This window comes from Leptosomus discolor, chromosome 6, assembly GCF_034619465.1.
Source record: "Leptosomus discolor isolate bLepDis1 chromosome 6, bLepDis1.hap2, whole genome shotgun sequence".
NCBI lineage: Eukaryota > Metazoa > Chordata > Aves > Leptosomiformes > Leptosomidae > Leptosomus > Leptosomus discolor.
In genome coordinates this window covers 48,217,747-48,237,867 of record NC_141396.1, presented here as the reverse complement: position 1 = coordinate 48,237,867, position 20,121 = coordinate 48,217,747, and the positions used below count along the sequence as shown (strand labels likewise).

General features: G+C 41.2%; 1 protein-coding gene across 9 annotated transcripts in view; it reads right to left on the bottom strand.

The window, feature by feature from the left end:
• Window positions 1-20,121, bottom strand: part of KIAA1217 (KIAA1217 ortholog) — a 346,280-nt gene that overhangs the window by 41,055 nt on the left and 285,104 nt on the right. For 6 of the 9 annotated variants that reach the window (XM_086467178.1, XM_086467174.1, XM_086467176.1 and 3 more), the window contains 3 exons: window positions 8,711-9,543; window positions 733-837; window positions 237-289 (listed from right to left, as the gene is read on the bottom strand). In XM_086467178.1, coding sequence (XP_086323304.1) covers window positions 237-289; window positions 733-837; window positions 8,711-9,543 — 991 coding nt within the window. Of the gene's footprint in view, window positions 1-236; window positions 290-732; window positions 838-8,710; window positions 9,544-20,121 lie in introns of those variants that run through there. The other 3 variants (XM_086467180.1, XM_086467179.1, XM_009948057.2) reach the window with 1 other exon arrangement.

Here is a 20,121-nt window from a genome sequence, read left to right as displayed (position 1 = left end):
ATTTAAACCATTCAGTGCAGGTGTGAAATTCATTCCAAAGACCACCTCAACCTGTCAGAAATTCCTCTCTTAACAAAGACATGATTGACTCCCATATCCTGAACTTAAACTTCAGTCCTGACAGTACAGCTATGGGAATTTAAGTAAACTTGACATTTCCATAAGCTGGGACAGTAACAACATTAGAGCTATTAACATACCCGAATAATCTGTAAATTAAAAGTGAGTTATCTTACCTGCAGTGTCAATGTTGCTCTTGCTGGACACAATTTTCAGCATCATCTTCTCACTAAGTAATCAAAAGAAAAATCATAATTTTAATTTAATAACAATAAAAGTGTAGTGAAGTTTATAATCAAATTAAATGGCCTTGTCTAGCGTATATATTTTTAATTTAAATCACCAGTAACTTGTCAGTTTTGTTGTTTGGTGGTTTTTTTTTTTTAAATCAGCTTAATACAAGTTAAGCAAGGAACGGAGTATAAGCAGTAGAAAGCACAGAGATGTAGCTACATTAATTCTTTTCAACACAAAGAAGAGTAATGCAGTTAATCTCCATCTATCATTTGGCATAGTCTTCCTCTCTGCCTAGCATTCTCATGGGGATGACAAAAATATTCAAAAATGATTGAGCATTCAGGGTTTTTTTAATCATGACATTCAAATATTATTTTTGTTGATTGATTACTAAAATCACTACAGAGAAACAGATTTAATGAATTCTTTTTTTACCTAGAAGCATCTTTGCTATTACTTGTATTTGGCCCTTTAAAAAGCGCAGACTGAACAAGACCAGTTAAACTGGCAATCTGTTTCTCCATGGCTTGTATCCTCTCTCTGTAAGACAAGAGAACCGTTTGTTAAAGCCAGATATATTTGCTTTCAGACTTGTTTTTCTAGGTGAATGATTACCATAGGATTGGAAAGACACTACAGGTTTGTGCAAAGGCCCATGGGTTCCAGTTTGAATATACCTTGTTACAGCAGCTTACCGCATCTTGGTTTGGACAGCTTTTGCATGATAACAGACAATAAAAAAAGACATCTGCTTGGTTAAAAAAGAACAAAACAAACAACCACTCAGATAATAAGTTTCTAATGATCTCCTGAGACAGGCACCTAAAAGAATAAGTTAATGCCTCTTGGAACTAGTGATTTTCTTCAGCATTGCATATATTTTCTCTTTTGCCTACACCGGGCCAATAGTTTTGCCTGTATATAAGGTTTCAGGATTAAAGACTTTACACTTCTTGTTACTATTTTTACTTTCCCCAAACTCAGGATTTTCTCTGTGAAGCATTTAATCTGCCCAAGCTGACTACTTCCCAGCCCAAATCCTTTGCACCTGACATCGCAACTGTCTGCTTTGGAAAGGACAGCAATGCGACAGACAGGCACAGGACACCAAATGCAGACTGTACAGCAACATTATCATAAAACAGATTTGCTTTCATGCACATATCCTGAGAAACTCATAAAAAGCAGAAGAAAAGAGTTGAAGAAGAACTGTAATAGGTATTGTCAGTGTTTTCCATAGGTATCAAAGGCCACTAAACAACAACAATGACTTTTTTGGATAGGGAGGCTAACATTTGTGTGTTTATCTGTTTACATAAATGCATTTATTAGTCAGGTATCGGGAGACTCCCTCAGTGGGGTCCAAAACAGCCTTTTGCTCACACAGGTGCCTACTTTCACATGCCAGTATGTCAATGACACACCACAACACAGACACACATCAATATGGGATCTCAGACAGGACCTTCTGAAAATGCATCCCTGCAGCAGTTAAGTGACTGGGGAGATACACAAAAGCAAATGCTAACAGCAGGCTGTGATTTTGGAAGACGACTGCGAACAAAACTTCTCAAAAGCAAGCAACTAAGACCGGCAGCAATCACTGATGAAAGAAGATGGGAGAGACACACGCAGCCCCAGACTCAACCTGCGGCAGGGGCCATCCACCACCACCACAGTGCCCTGGGCATGTGGGAGAAGCCAAGCTCTGGCCACCCCCAGCTCCAGTGCCGTTTGGTGGCCAAAGCAATAATGCCAATTGATAAGGGCCATATAGACTCAAATGCAGTTACCATACCAGGCAAAAGCAAGCTGGCACAATACAAAGCTACTGACCAGCCCAGCTTGTAGCCAGACAGATTATCCAGGCTAATTATTTCATTCACTTTAAGGGAATGAAATAGAGGTTTGCTGGGATAACACGCAGGTACCATAGCCCGAAGAGACTCTGAAACATCCAGACATTGGGAAAACGGCAGCAAAACGAGTAATGAAATACTAACAGACACAAGGAGGGAAGAAGAGAGTGCTCAGTCAGTCCCCAGCCAGCAGACACGTTTTTACAGCAATTCATTACAGCATGCACGTCTTACTTTTCTGTCTTCATGTTGAAAGGTATTTTGAACAGTGATGAGAAGACTAGTGAATCTGACCTAATTCATTTCAAACCAAGAAATATGTTACAGACTTTCCACTATTATAAGTTTTAAAATAAGAAACTGGTTTAGGCTACAGTAACCTTTGGAACAAAAACAAGTACTAAAAGACTGAGATAAATATATTCTAACAACCTTTAATACAGCATTTTTGACACTTAATAATGAAAACTTTTTTTTTTCCTAGATAATCATCACAAAACCTTCCTGGAACCAAACTCAATTGGAAGTCTATCTGTTTTACCAATTCACAAATATGATGTTTTTTCCATCCCACATTTGATAATCTGGAAACAATTTTCTGCTTCAAAAGAGATTACGGCAACACAAAGCTGATCTTGTCCTTTGCCATGAAATCTAGGAAAATATGTTGTTAAGAAAGAGAGGGATGTTCCAGAGATAGGAGATGATGAAAAACAAATGAAATACTGGAATCAATTGCATAGACCGTATTATTTTTCATATGGTAAAAGCATTAAGAATGTGAAGAATCTACATGTGCTCTGGAGTTACTCCATTAAAGACAAGGCAGGATTATTCCTGTAATCGTTTCACTGTAATACCCAGACCCGCTACAGCCATCAGCACCAAACATTTCAAAAACAGGTGTCTGAAAGGAGGCGCCTTTTAGGCATTAAATAAAACAACCTGATTTTCAGAGACCTGGCAGTCTGACTGAAGGCAGTGGGAGGCAGCATCCTCCAGCGCGGGCAGGGAGGGCTGACGTGGCTGGAGGGCTGGTGGCCCAGTCCTGCCACCCACATCAAGGCCCTGGAGGAGCAGGGACAGGTTCTGCAGTCACCCCCTTCTCCTCCGGCTTCCCTGTGAAGGTCTGGGGCAACCTCAGCTCTGGAGGGAGAAAATGAGTGCTTTCTTCAGCCTGTGCCAGGCCGTGGTCTATCAGGGATGCCGGCACTGTCGTGACAGTTTTTCGTTCTCAACATTATATTCTCTATCTCTTGCTGTGCTTTCTGCTGTGGAGAGGGAAGGTGGGGGAACAGCCCGCCCTGCCATCCCTTCCTGCACTGGGCAGGCTGGGGTCCCCACAGCATGGGTCAGGCTGGCACTCTCTTGACACAGGGCAGGCCAGGGCCCCTGTGGACAGGGCAGGCTGGCATGCAAAGCTTGAGGAGAGAGGGTCCGGCAGAGCAAAACGGAGTGGTGCCTCTTTGCTAGCAATGGTAGTGCAAGAAGGTTGAACCCTATCTCTATTCTCAGATTAATTTCCCTGATAAATCTGCATCTCTCCACCACCCAGGAAGAGCAGGGAGGGTCCATTCTACCCAGCTGGGAAAGAAATGGCTATTTTATCAGCCTGAGCATGAAAAGGCATTGTTTCACATTGTTTTCATGTGAATGCTGGGAGAGTCAGAGGTGGTAGCATGGAGGGGGAGGAAAGGAGGGAGCAAGGTCAGAAGCAACGCCCAGCTCTAGCAAGCCCCTCCGTCAGACTTGGCTTTGGCTTGTCACAGACCTTGGCCAGCAAAGCAGGCATGGGCCACTCGCCAGCCCTGTTCTCCCCAGCAGCCTGATCCACAGCCCTGGCCCCGGGTATGTCCAGGCACTGGGGCCCTGCCTTAGCATCCCGCTCCTCAAATTCAGCAGAGGCAAAACAAGCCCTTGCTTCTCCAGGGACTGTGCACTGAGACATCAGATTTCATCACCAGATTTCTTCCTTACAGTTTCACTGTAACTGTTCATTCATGTTCCTGTCTGAAGCTAGGCACATCATCCATAACAGATGTACTCAAATATCAAGTCTGGCACCACGAGTTAATTGGCACACTATCTTGGAGAAAGATTTTCAGTTACTTCATAATTTATAGTTAAACCCTGAGTGAAGCCTGTATAGTAATCAAAAAGAGGGTCAGAGGGAACAATACATTTCTTTCTATATTACCCTATGAAATATAAATATCATTTATCTCACTGGGAAAAGAAAGGAAACAGGAGTAGGTTGTCTTTCCCAATGGCTTCCCTAGAACTAAGTGAAAAGGGCACAGTCAGACTTTACCCCAAAGTCCACCCAAAACAGCACAGTGGATATTCTGGAAGAGTGTGAAGAAAAGACCAGCAGAACGCTTCTGTACTCTGCTCTCCTCCCAAGGGAAAGACGCACACAGGTGAATATTTAAATCTTCTAAGAATAAGGCTAAACTCAAACTTTCTACAGCTTGAAGCTAAAGCGAAAAGGGAAGGTCTGAAGCACTGCCAGCTGTGATACTCTTTGACAACTCTTATCCAAAAGCCTGCATCTCATCTTCCTACAAACAGTTCCTCCAACAGAAGGAAGCTGAAGTACAGTTTACCTTTACTCCACCCTGTATTGGTCATTTGCATTCATACCTTTCTGTCTGGTTATTCAACATCTTTCACAAAGGAAGATGCAATTTTGGCCTCGTAGAAAATGTCTGAGAGGGTATATCTGCAAAGTCCACAAAGTCCACCTTTCTTAAAACAATTCTCTGTGCATTGCTGATGAAGTCTCCCACTGTCCGTGGCTTTATAGAGTATGACCATTTTTTCCTAATGCATAGAGAGTGCATCCATACTTTAACATATCAAACAATAAAGTGGTCTTGTGATGGGAATAATATCCAATAACGTACACATGGCCATGACACTTTAGTCTTACACTGCAAGCCACGAGCCATGAATGTGTTCGCATTTTTTGCTCAGTTCTGCCACCACCTTTTCTCACTAATGTGGCACAAAAAGAAGAGGACACGAGTTGCGTTCAGGCAGAAGAGAACCACAGTACAGTCCTGAAATGCTTTTGGAGGAAAAACATTGTATAGAGATATTTTGCTATTTTAAGGACTGTATTTTAGTGAGTAGCAGCATTTATTACATACATATTCAGCACTATCAAATAATCTAGAATTTTGCAACACAACATGTGTTTTAAATGCAAATGATGTAAATTAAATAGCATTTAATTTAACGCACTTTTGGGTAAACAGCTTCTTTTCCAGTTTATCAACATTTAAACATCTGCTTTGCCTGTAGTGACTTCCAAAACTGCCCACCATAAGCTACATAAATGGGCTACAAAAAATATGATAGCAAATCACTGTTTAAACAACTCATGCTCACTCACAAAAATTTACTCACTCTTCTTGTAAACCTCAGATTTAAGGGATGATGACCCCTCAGAGATGAACTGCTGCAACCTGTTACAACTTCTGCTATTAATGTGCATATAAATACTAACTTTTTTTTTTTTATCTCCATGAACCTGTTTCATCTCACTGTTGTAAAAGAGCTTTATATGGAACTCTTCTGGTAAATTAATTACTGTGAGAATTTATTCAATGTTTTATACCGCAGAAGTAGCTACCTTGAAAATACCCACGGTAAAAGAGATACAAGTAAGAATTACATGAAGCAATTAAATCCCCCTCAACTCTGGCTTTAACAGGTTTAATGAGACTGGCTTCCTCAATGCAAAACTAAAACATGAAACTCCAAAAGAAGAGATTGGAAATACTGGGGTTTATCTTTTGTAGACCCAAATCTGCTACAGTTAACATTTCAAAGGTAATGGACCCATTTTCTTCAACAAAAACAGGATATGGCCAGTGAGAGGTCTGATCTGCTGTAAGTACCTGACATACTCTGATAAAGTACATATATATCCCACTTCAGCCCTGGACTTGAAAAATTGAAGGAGAATTAACAGGTGAAGAGAGATTCAGTTTAACTTCTGGCATTGTCATTATGCATTTTAATCTTTTCTCTGACTTAAACTATGCATTGTCCTGAGGTTGTGACAGTGCTACTTTAAAGTCATTTCCACAAAGAGATGGCACAAGAGATGTTTTCTTTGTTCTCAGCACACTCCACTAGGGACTGAAAGAACAACAGTGCTGAGATGATGGGTTTGATGCTTGCAGGGTCCTCAACTCACTCCAATGACTCAGGATGGGGAGTCTCTCTTGCCACAGTGCACAATTGCAAAAGACCTCCCTCCTCAGTATCCCCAAGGGTAACAGACATTCAGTCTGCCCTTTTGCCGGCACCCCACGCCTGACAGTGTCTGCATGCAGGCCGACTGAACGCACCACCATTTTGTTTCTGTGGCTTCATTTTTAGGCTCTTTGCACAGTCATCAGCAAGTGGATAATATGCATGACAGAGCAAGTGTACACCTCATTTTACCATGGCTAGAAGAAGATGAATGCAGCCCCATCTCCCCCGTCCCAAAATATTCTTACTGACAGAAGCAAGCCCAGCTGTAATGCTTATGGGTGTATACAGTGAGTCCTACACAACAATGCATGGGATTCCTTTCTGGTGTTCACAACAACCTTGTAACAATCCAGCCCCTGCTAAAGCAGGGAAAGAGCACCTCAGCCTGGATACCCTTAGTGTTCCTTGTTTAGCTTAGTACAATCTCAGCACTGTTTGCTTTCAAAGTTTATGAAATTATTACCAAGCTAAAACAAGGCTTAGAGCATTTTTTGTCTGCAGAACTCAAACCCAATTCTAACCATTCTGCAGTGGTTAGAAAACACAAGAATCTGCGTGAATTGCTTTTGGTAAATGATTTTTTAAAAAGTCACACTTTCTCAAGGTTAAAAAACCCCACAACCCATAAGGGCAGCTTTCAGAATTGGTTTTTTTTTTCAGTGCCATGTGACTAATACACACCAAACTGAATTTTAAGGTCATGTATTTATTTGGTAGTGTAATTATGCAAATGTTATTTTCACCACTCTAAGTATATTCTGGGACCAGGACTAAAACTCCTGGTGCAAAGCTCCCCTTAATGAGCTGCAGAACTCTCTGTATAATTTCTCTTTATATATTCACAAATACACAGCCCTGCACATACCTATATACCTGAGTGAGCAGATGAGATGCCCAGAGGGGAGAGATAAAGTTGCACAGACTGGAAAGTTGTTGGTGTCCTCCCTTATCTTCAATCCCTTAACATGAATCTTGTAAAATTTTTGATCTGAAAGCTATCTATTGGATTAGAACTGGCAAATATTGTTCAAATTATTTCCTAGTAGTAATAATGGAAGCTTGAAATGAAATTTCAGGTACCTGCAACTTTTTCTTGGAAATTAATAGATACAAATCAGGTTTCATTGATAGATTGTAACATGCCCTAACTCATACAATTGTGTCAACACAACTACCAAGCTATAAGACTGTAATTTTTGTGGATGGCTAATTTTCTCCCATCCTCCATTTTCCCTCCACTAATGGACCTCACAACACATTCTTTTTTCTGGCCAAGCATGGTCAGAGGCAACTAATTGTTGAGCAGGTTGCTCAGGTGGAAGGAAAGTTTGGGGGCTATATGAAGTCCTGTATCTCTCCAGTAGTTAAGGGAAGTCAGCAGTTACCTTTGGCCTCTGTGAGCTCAGCATTTTCCAGCTATTCATCTTCACTTCCCTAAAGAGCTCTATAAAAATTAACAGCACAAACAATACGCTAGAGATTAGCGTAACTCATACAAACACACAGCAACCGACTGGCAGTGTAATGATTTTTCTTTCCTACGGTAGGGTCTATGACAGGAGAAGCCTTCACAGACCTTTGCATAAATCTGGTCCTTACAAAGACAGGAGAGATCATTGTCATCATTGTCAGTGCACAAAAGTTAACAACAGTCAGGTCACCAACTATTTGTGATGCTGGAAAAATCATTGGGAACAGCATTTTTGTTTCAATTTCTTCCCTGGGACAGGCTTGCTCTTCTCAGCAGTTTCCCCTTGAGGAACATTATTATAAACAACTGTCCTATTTTTATGCAAATTCATGTTTTACAGGAGATAAGACAGTAATGATAAATTCTTCCCATTTCCTAACACTAGATGAGAAAAACTCCACTCCATAAAGAACCAAAATTGTAATATCAGAGTGTCATTCTTAACGGGGGTGAAATATATTCCCTTATTAGCAGGAACAGAACATCATTTGTTCTTGTAACATGATCTGGTTGTCTGGAAAGAAAAATCCTAGTTAATCATTTTATTTTATTATGTTTTTTTCCAATGACTGAAATTTACACAAATGAAAATAACTAGGGATTCATCATGGGTTGACAATACTTTCAGATTAATAACGGGTGGTGTCACATCTCCTCTAAATTACTAACTACCTTGATAGACAGCTAATAAACACTGTAGCCCAGTGCAGCAGCCTCCTACACATTACATTGTCCCCTGGGTGTTAAAAGACACAAGATGTGCAGATCAGGAATGTTTCTTATTTGCATAAATTAAGCCCCAGCTCCATCTTACCTTGTCTCCTTGTCCTTGGGCATCGCAGATGACCCATAGCCAAGAGCCTGCTTGTCAACTGGAGAGGGCATCGCCTCGGCCATGCCCGGCAGGCCAAGGGTGCTCCGTGCTTTTGCGTCCACAAACACAGCTGGTCCTGGCTCCTTTTTGAAGGACTGGCGGCTGGGGGAAGACCTGTCAGGCTGGATGGTGTGGGGGGGAATGTGAGCGCTATGGTGAGGATGAATATCTATCATTCTCATGTCAGCCACCCTGTGGGGTGAGGCAGGAGGTGTTTTAGAGCCGAGAGTGGGCAAATGGCTCTCTGGGTACTTTCGTGACTTTTGTCTATACAAGGACTGCTCCAGCATCTCAGGCTGCATAGAGGGGTTGCAGTAAGTGCTTGATGACCTCATGGCACTGCGATGGTAGGCTACAATGTGGTCGGGGACATCGAGGGGGTGTCCGGAGTGGGGTGCAGCCACACTCATCCTCCCCTCGTGGAACAAATAGGGGTCACCGTACAGACCTTCATTTCGGATCAGGGCAAGGTTTTTGTTACTCATGTCCTCATCTGGCTTCACATCCCGTCTCTCCAAAATGGCGCTTGGGCTGGGCGATATCGAGCGCGAGGCTGGCACGCTGGAGAGTCGGTCCCTGGGGATGGTGGCATTGCCTGGCACACCCATGGGCCGGCCCCCGCCATAGGGAATCCTGGATGGAGAGGGAGGCATGGAGTGGGGCACTGGGGTGGAGGGCGGAGAGCTGGGCATCACGTGTGGAGGGTGCGTGGCAGATCCAGGGCGAGAAGCACTTGGGCCATCTCGGCCCACGTAAGCAATTTCCCTCTGCATCTGGAAAGAAAAGGAAAAACATACAAGGTATAAAATCATGGAATGAGCAAAGCATGATGTGGGCTGTGACACCCTTGACATCTACAGAAAAAAAAAAAAAAGGAAAAAACCCCAAACCCTCAACACCAAATAATTGGTCATCTGCATAAATAAAACACTTTGTGACTTCAGTGCCTAAAGAAAATAACAACTATAAACAGCAATAAAATGGGCTGCATGTTAAACGAATATGAGAGTTTTAAAAATTATTTTACTTACACAAATGCCATCTTACCCTAATCTGATACTCACAGCTACTGAAGCTGAAATCAGGGGTTTCAGTGCCAGTGACAGGCCTAAAGTTTATTGATCAGACACACACGCTAGAGTTCACTGATTCCAAACCAGGAAGAGAATGCTGATGCTCTGGCATCACAAACAGACTTGAAGTCCTTAGACAAGAAAAATATATATTACAACTAATTGGCCATTTGCTTCAGTGCAGGATTTAGCCTTTTGCTAATAACTTGATGTGGTCTTTATTGCACAAAGGATAGACAAAGCATAGGAGAACAACATCCACAAACATTTATTAACTGTAACACAGTCAAGTTGCATGAAAACAGTTTGACCCTATAAAACACGTGCCACGGGTTTGCTTCATTGCAAAGATAACACTGCTTCAGCCAGTTTGTGGAACACATGCTCAGAAAGTCACCAAACATTTTATCATAGTTTTGTAAGCAGCAGCAGTAACTGCCAGCAGTAAGGAGTGAGCAAGCAAGGAAAAGAAAGGGAAAACTTCCATACCAATAGAACTGTTTAGGCCTGTCACTGGCACCAAACCCCCTGATTTCAGCTTCAGTAGCTGTGAGTATCAGATTTGTTAACAGAGGTCTTGGCGAAATCTGCAATAGATACATGTGCTTCTGAGACTGTAGCATCCCAGTCTGCCCAGCAATGACCTCTTAGATGGCTGAACACTGTGAATGACAGACACAGGAGAAATTCTCCCCTTAGCAAGCATCATGTGCCTGCTCTGGTGCCATTAGGATAAGGTGGATAAACAGGAAGATAAAAAAGTCATCTGGGTTCCACTGGCTACATAAGAAAAAAAAATACACCTCCTAAAATTTGTGTTGGCAATTTCAGCTTCCCTCTCCATCACTTCCAAGGGATTGTAGAAAAGTGAGCATCACCAAGTCTGACTATATATTCTTAAAGTTACAGAGCACACACTAATGTGCAGTGGAAGCTGCTGATCTCAAATCTTCACCATTTTTCTCCCCTCTCACTCCTTGCTTTGACAATGTGACTGGATTCATTGCAGTTACAGTGATCCACAGCTGATTAAGCAAGAAATTATATTCTATGCCTGCCCCACCACAGGTTTTTCCACTGGTGAGGGAATTGTGATGGCGGTATATAAACAATAGCTGTTCTCATCACGGCAGACTCCACACTTGGGAATTACAAATGACGTTCCCCAGGGCCAGAGATCAAAAGTCTGGAGTATCAGGTATCAGAAATAAGAAAGGAGACAACCTGATTGGGGCAGCAGCAATAATAAATAAGTGTAACAGAACAAAGGAGCGCACTGGGATGGGTCATAAATGAGACAGACGAAAGTCATCAAGCCAAAGGGGAACATGGGATCGTTTTTGCATTGGCACAGAGAATTACTGTAGTCTAGAGTTTAAAATGAAATATAACTAAACAGTATTAATAAAATTATCAGTGGGCATTCGACATAGTTTTCTATCAGCTTGAAGAAACACTGCAACATACTGAGCTCTATTGTGCATTCAGAACCTGGACCTGGGCCAGCAGAACAAAAAGACTCCTACTGACTCGAGCAGCTTTCGGATGATGCCTCCAGGGATAGCCACAGCTGTTTTGCACTGAGAAAAGAGTGCAGAGAAAGAAAATCCTCCTTGGTTTCTACTGTACAAACTACACCATGCTCTGTTTAGTTGCTTCAGCTAAAGCTACAACAGATGCAATAGTATCTGGCACAGAAACCATAGACACTGGGATACATTGGGCTGCAGTGAGAGGAAAATTCCAATGTTACCTTGTAGAGAAGAGAAAATTTCTATGGGCAGATTTGAAAGCAACAGGTTTAATTTCCCCTAACTTCTCGACTTCATATTCCTGTATATGCTCATTCACTTCTCATAAGTGAAAGAAATCAGTCAAAGAAAATTTTCTGTTTTCCACCTTAACATACTGCCATACTTTAAGATGGAAATCAGGATTTCAAATACAGGACTGAGCTATTGCTCAAAACTCTTGTGCCTGGGTATTGGCATATATAATGCTATTTACTTTTGCTTTAAAATAGCACTTGGAGTACACAGCCTGAATCAAGACCCCATTGGGCTGGGCAGGGCACAAACGCTTGGGCAGACAACCCCTTCCTGAAAAGTTCACTTTCTATTTTAAGCCATGACTCAGCCCCTAGGTGGAGTGTGCAGAAGGGGAGAGCACAGAGTCCAGGGTGCCCAGGGCAGGTGCCCTGGGGCATGTGGGCTGGGCAAGGGCATGAGCTGGTGGTTGGGAGCCAGGCTGCCTTACCGGCTGGATTACAGTGTCTTCTGCCACCTGGTAGATATTTTCTCTCTTTCCACTTTTCTCTTTTCTCCAGATTCTTTGCTAATGGCAACTTTAAAAATGTGAACGATGGTCTCTTCTTGCTTCTCGTCTATAGATCTTCTGTGTGATATTCAAGGCACACTAGTCTCTCTCACATATACCCCACTTTCTGTGCCGTTTTTCTTCTGTTCTCCACCACAAAATCCCCATGTTGCTCAATGAAAACACATCCTTGAATACGCAGACTGTCTTGAGCCACATGTTCTTGGACTTCAACTGCATGACTCAGGGACAGAGAAAGAGGATATTTGGCTTATCTGAGCTTCTAAATACTAGGTGCTATCGCAGCCAATTGCTTTGAGGGCAAAAGAAAAAGGACTTTTTAGTGCAAGCATAGGATCATGTGCTTTGCGATTACAGACATGTAATACGTTTGCCTGAGGGTGTGGTTTTCCTTTAGCACATAGCTCTTCCTTGTTCTTACTGCCTGTAGACTTTACATCCTTGAAATAGAAACTTGTTTTGTCAGTCCTCAAGTTAAAATAGGGGAAACAGCTAGCAACAATTTGTTTATAAAACATTTGAGGGGAAAAGGCATCACTAAGAATCTTTCACTTTCTGTAGTAAAAAAGATCCCACCACGTTTAAACATCTTCTGTGGAGGTTTTCGGTCAGTCTAACAGCACTTAATTTTTTTAAAACAGAGCAACAGAGACACTGAAGAGTGTCTCTATATACTTAAGAGGGAACATAATATAAAACCAGTTATGTTCTTTATTTCAAATCTGGCTGACATATTCAATAATTTGCTGTATTTTGAATATGACAAAGGCAGAAAGGCAACAAACCACCTATTCATCCACCCAAATGGATGACCTTATAAAGAGTCTTCCTCTCAGCAGCTTACATGAAGGGCAGGCAGACCCAGTGTCTCTGCATACAGCAGAATACAAAGCTTGGGGCAGTTCCTGGCCTCTTGAATACCATGGCTCCCCTGAAAGAAGGACACAGTCATGGTATCATAAGCCTTATGGATAGCAAAGAGCGAGGTACTATTCAGTGGTTCAACAGCTGATGATTTCTGCAGCACAATCCAGTCTGACTTGTCCATCAGGACCAAAACAACACTATGCTGATCTTTAGTCTACATTTGCTAGGGCTGTCCTGCCTCATATGGTCTGTGCCAACATGGGCAGCTCACAATGAAGAAACTATCCTTACTTCAGTCTCTCCAGCTGCCTCAACACATCATTCTCACCTGTGGCACACACCAGACAGGGCATGTGGAGCCATGCCTGTGCGCACAACAGGGCAATGCCAGCTAGCACTAAGCACTAAGCCTACCTCTGATTCATCAGCACCACACCAACCCTTCACCTCACCACACAGCTGGATATCAGAGGTACAGCCTGCCTCATGCCATTATCTGCTAACATCTCATAGCAAAACACGGGCAAAGGGAAAAGTAGGACAGAGTTTCTGCCCTGGCAGCCCTTCCCATTGCTCTCCCAGGCCTTGTCTACGTCAACAGAGAACACAGCAACTGGCTTTGCCCCAAGGATTTCAGCCTGCCAACATACCTACATGGAGCATGTTCCCTAGATGGAGCTTAACCACGCAGCCTCTTGGAGACACCCTGGAGTTCCCAGCAGACTCCATTAATCACCTCTCAGGCATGTGAAGCTATTACTTTTCTTACTCTCCCGTTGACACCCTGCATTTCCCTGAGAAAACTGCACCTGTGCTCCTCAAGCTGCCTCACCCAACAGTGAACAGAGGACACATGGAAAGAATTTTATTGAGAGCCTGGAGAGCCTTTGATGAAAAAGCTACAGAAATGCTAAGTACTGATACAATAGCAATAAATTAATCGTCTGTAAAGGGATCGTTTATGGAAATTTCCCACCAGATGAAAATCCTCTAAAAAGTGAGGAAATCCTTCACTTTTCTTATCAGGAAAGACTTAATTACAAGAACCCCAAATACAACAACAAGACAATCCATTAGTTTGTTCTTTCTTCATTAAAAAAATTGACAGCTTTACTGTACTAGTTGTCTGAAAACTCAGTTTAATCAGTAGTTGCACTACATGATGCCACTTCTGTAATGACTCATCTTTCATTTCATGGGTTTGGACAGCTAAAAGTACAAATCCACTTTTGCAAAAACCCTGCCATATATGGTTTTAATATTTCTAAAATTAAATAATTTACAATAAGAAATGGTGTGCTTGAAAATTACAGAATTGGTAAACAGTCTGAAAATGAATTTTTTTAAGTATCTGTACCATGACTACCTGTCTGAAGCCAAATCTTTATGCTATCAGACATCACTGGGAGGTTGTCACATTTATCTGTTCTTGCCTTCTCATAGTATGCCTTTTAATTCCTATAAATTTCCGCATTTTATTACATCATTGCATTAAAAAAAAAAAAAAACAGGCTGGCTGCAGCTGCAAGTTCCTCCAGCTGCCCAGTGACATACTTGAAAACGGCAAACACATTAGCATAATTTTCAGCTTTCTCTGGTCAGGAACTTTCCAATGAAAAATACTTCCAGTAGACAACGCTAAACCAAAAGAGATGAAACATTTGGTAAAAACATCAGTAAAGACAAAAGTTGGAAAAAACCTACTCAGCAGATTCAGTCAAACCCTGACATTATTTCTTATCAGACATTCCTGGAGTGCTCTAGAGCTTTCCAGATTCATAGACCTGGAGCAACTGGGTCAAAGTCTGCCCTGGGGTAAGGACCCTAGCTCTTCCATGAACTCTTCAGCAGAGCGAGTACTTGCTAGCTTTGGGGTGATCTTCTAGACCAAGTAGTAAGACATGCCAGAGGTTTCAATGTCCATCACGCCTCAGCAGTGCTTCCAGGCTAGAAGTTTATTTGGCAATTTTGGCTAAGAATGGGCTCCCTAGTGCTCAAAAGAGAGCGTTCAGACCATGAAACAGCTGACCTAGGCTAAGTTGGAGACCTGCCCTCAGCTGATTCTGGCCCCACAGTACAAGGCTCTAGGAGCTGCCAGGGTTCACAACTGTTTTTCATTATGGGAACCACATGCTGGTAAAATAAAACTAATTTCAAATGTTCAAACTTCCCATGAATGGGGAACTCCAAGACCCAGCTAGTTGTTCTTAACATGTCCCATGTATTTCCATTGTTTTTTCCTGGATAATTTTCCAGACAAGGAGTCACAGGACCCCCTGAGAAATTTCAGCATTTATTATAATTTTCTTCCCACTCTTAGTACGCATCTAGGTTTCAGTTGTTTAGCTCCTTTTGTACAGTTTTTGTATATGTCCAGCCATAAAATCTGTGTATTATGGTGAAAGGAGAGTTGAGCTAAAACACTCAGAACTTCTATGAAACTGTAATGTTCTGCTTCCAGTGACTGATCACACCAGAACAGAACACTTAATTGCACATACATAGATATGGCAAGAGAACCACTGGGGTTTTCTTCTTCCATTTACTATCTTAATTCTACAGTTTTTCTTTCCCTTGATCAACAATGCTGCAATCAATCAGCCAACAGAAGATGTTTCTTAGGATAAGCCTGTGATGGTAAGCAATGGTGAATCCACCCAGTTCTCCAGTTTCTATGTTCACAGACTTTTTCTGGCCAGGCTCAGCTGGCTAGAAGCTGACATGAACAAAACAGGAGAACCAGAAGATGATGTTTGCTATCCTAAGAGGTGGAATTTAGAGCCCATAAACATGACCCTCCAGAAAGAAGGCATCCTGAGTGAACCTTAATCAGGTGTCATCACCATGCCACTCAATATCACGGCAACATCCAGTCTCCGTTCCTTTCTGCCAGTTGTGCAGGTGTACACAAAGGTTATGGCATAAGCACTGTTTCACCCTCAAGAGAAAAATTTTTAGGATACCATATTGTAACTGCGCATACACTGGCTTGAAGGTCAGCCACAGCATCATTTCCCTTTCCATGCCATAGAGCATCAAACACATTCTTAACATTATTGTCCTTTATTTTCCACCTATATCTTCAATGCACACTTATGCATGAACCCAGTCCCTTCAGCAATCCAAATGTTTTACCTCAAGCTATTTTACATGTCTCAGTATGTCCTTTTATATCCCTGACTACATATAAACTTAATTCATAGCATAAAGTGCCCTAAAGCTCCCATAGGAAAAACAAAGAATACCTAGTTCACTGTTTACTGAACGTAAAACAGATCCATAACATTCCTAGCTAACCACAAAACAAATTTAATGGTAATATAAAAAATAATGCTTGATTGCTTCACTTTGCCCTTAAGTCAATTTGCATGCTCAAGATGGACCATGTAAACAAGCAGAGAGGAGAGTTTCAGACCAAATCCTACACAGTCTGCTCTTTCAGGCATAATTTCTTCAGTGATCCTGACGCTACCCTGAGTATTTGTTTCTACAATTAAAAACAGTAGCACTCTCATTACATTCTTAGACACCTATGGACAAATAAAACAATCTTGGATAAGATTTTTGCTCTGAAATAATTAAAGCCACTTACTGTTACTTAAGGAAATCACTTGTATGGCTACAGCAGTGAGATGAGCATTTGGTTCCACTTCTTCTAATAAAGCACTTTTTGTTTTTAGCCTTGAATCTAAATCCTCAGTCTACAGTATAATATTTTGTATATCCATGCCTTCTGGGAAAAGGTTTTGAAACAGTAAAAGTGTTCCTTGTTCCCTCTGCTCACAACAGGGGCAGGCCATCTTGCTTTACACGGTCATCTAAGTAATGCTGCTTCAACAGACCGAAGTACTTTTCCACACAACAAGCCTGCAATTTCTCCTCCCCTTCGAAATTAGTCACTAAATAACCTCCTTGGCATGTCACTCAGTCACAAACTGTGCAACACTGCGTGATTCAATCGCTCAACCATTTTTTAATGTGTGCCTGTAAGATGTATAGAAAGAGACTAACATTATGGAATGAAGCACAAGAGAGACTCACAAAGGGGAAAGCCATAAATAAAATAGTGAGTTACCTCCATCTAGGTAAGAGTGCATTTCAAAGGCAACAATATGAAACACATACATATTAATTCCCCAACAGGTGAAGACCTCCAATTTTTTAGCAAACCCAGTACATACAATTCTAGAAAAAAATACAGCAGTTATAAACCTTAGAAGATTTTCACATATTCAGAGCAGTAGTGTCATTTGGTAGAAGAAAGCACAAGCCCCTCCCCTGGAAGAGGCTGTCTACTCATTAACCAGGCATCTGAGCCGCTTGGCTAATCTGAACTTTGGGGCCCCCATAAATCAATCTCATTGTTTTATCTGCAGCACACCACACTAGCCATTATGATTAGTTGCTTGGGGGTTTTTTATTTTTTTTTTAAAAGGGCACAATAGAGAAGGAGAATGTAAAAAAAAAATTAGAACGAAAAGGATGCTTCCCTCCCTTCCAACCCCTCATCCCAAAAGACCATAAAATATAGAAAATGCCTTCTTAAAAATACAGTATTTACAGTCTAAAAGAGATGGCACTTAAATATCATAGGGGAAAATCCCATGAAATGAGCACTTCCCAGTCCTGCAGTTACCCCCTGTTTTGGGGGGGTGGGTTTTTTGCTATTGGTTTGGGGGTTCTTTCATGCTTGTTTTTGTGCAAGTAAAAAATTGCCTATATCATCATGACTGGCATTCAAAAGAATCAAAATACAATTTAAGCACATGACCATGCACCAATACCGCTGTAAAGAACCAGTTATAATGGGACCTTACTGGAGTAACATTTCTGTTTCATAATACTGCTCTCAGTCTCTCAGCCACTAGTGAGGGAGGTATCATTCATTTCTGCTATGAAAGAGCAATCTGACACAAAGCATTTAAGTCACAGGACAAAACCCAGAGCAGATCTGGTAGCCAAAACTAAAACTCCAGGTGTTCCACCCCTTACTACACCCGTCCCAACAGCAGAGAAGTCCTCTAGCTTTGTAGACAGCTGCTGTGTATTCTGATTTGTAGTATACATTGTAAATTTGTATGCCATTATTGGTCTTGACCAGAACTTCACAACATTTATATTTAGTGTAATATAAACAGTCTTTTCAGAAATGTAAAAAATATTCATTTTATCTTAAAGGTTTAATTTTCAGTTTCACTGTAAAATAATTTAAAATATTACTTTTATTACATATTTGCACTAGAACTATAATAAAATATTATTATGGCACAGAAACAATGTTAAACTTATTTATTTTTATTTCAAATTTAATTAGTCAAGGCTTGTTTCTTGCAGTATAGGAGTAAAGCAGTATTTACCATTGAAGCATCTGGTTTATATTTGGCAGGTTTAACTAACCAGTCACGCATCCCCTTTTAATGAATGGATGTATATACTTGACCTAGTTAAAAAGCTGCTTAGGTCTGCTGACCAACCAGACTCAAAACCATCACGAGTAAAAAAATACATGCAAATTATCCTAGTACACTTTTATGCTACACATGCTTTCCAGGAGTTGCAGAGTATGTTCTTCCATCCATGTTCTTCCTCGCAGGCTAACAAACGTGCAGTGAGAAATCACATTATTATACTAATATGTAGGATCAAAAAGACCATTATATTTCACTGCAGTTTCTCTGCAATGAATTGCAAGCTGGTAGGAAGCCCATTTCAGTAATTGGACTCTAGCATGATAAAGTATAGCCCAGAACATCAGATACACTATAACTAGCTCTCCATACATTTGGTGCTATATGCAAGAGTCTTCAAGTACGTCTGAGGCATATGAAAAGTTTTTCATGAGAGGAATGAATCTTCTTTTAATTTTAAAATACATCAGGCACAATATCACAAATATTGCACAGATATTACCAAGGCTGTAATTTAATTTGTTGGTTCTAACAATGCATACAAACCATTCAAGCATCACTTTCCATTTCAATTACTTTATCAGAGCCCTCAAGCCTTGTCTAACTTGCCATGTATTATCCCATGTTTAATTACTTGCCATGTATTTGTTTATAACGTACTGTACAGAACAAGAGTTCCTTTTCATTTAATCCCCCGTATAAACAAAGGCCGTGCCCCTAAGAGGCAGAACACCCTATGCTTCACTGAGTTCAAGCCTGGAAGTTTAGGTTAGCTCGTTAGTTTAAAATCAATGTTAATGTCTATGTTAATGATAGGCCCAAGTCACCACTGAGCTAAATCACCAGCCACCCTACTTTCTTCTATGTTATTAACAATGTTGGTCCATCAGACCTTTCCATCAATTTTTCCATCACATTCATTTATTTTCTGCTTGCTTCCCTCATTTTTAAGTGGAGAAAACATTAGAGACACAACATCAGTAAAATACATAATTATAAAACCAGAGAATGTTTCGAAGTCTAATGTGGGATATACACATGTGGCATATATGTAACTTATTGCTTGACTGCTGATCAAAGTTCCTTCTGTTCCTGATAACAGCTCTTTTGATTCCTATTGCCTTAATAACACTTTAATGGATGGAAATAATTAAGCAGTTGTACTTGTACTTGTACAATGTCTTGTACTGCTGTAAACAAACATTTCCTTGACAGAAACCAGGGAAGCACTTACAGGCTGGATTGCTTGTCACTAACTCAGGACTTGGTTTCATTCTCAGCACTCTGGAGCAAAGCTTGTGATGGAGCAAATGGGGTTTTGCTTAAATGCAACAAATTAGTTCAGTCCAGCAGAATCCAAATGGGAAGACAAGTTTGCTGATGATGGCTTCTACAGCTGCATTACAAAAGAAGCATTATTTTCTCCTGTTTTTTGGAGGTTGGGTTTGGGCTTTTTGGGGGTGGGTTTCTTGCCAAGGAAGGTCTCATGCCACCTCACCAGTCCCACAGCCCACCCAGCTTCTAATTCTGATCCAAGAAACCAACAATGCAGGAGGACAAAGACTATGTAAGGAGTGTCTGCAGGATTTCCTAAATCTGCAGCCTCTGGTACACCAGACTCTTGAAGGCAACTGAAGAATCATCATCAGCACCTTTCTTCCCTCTG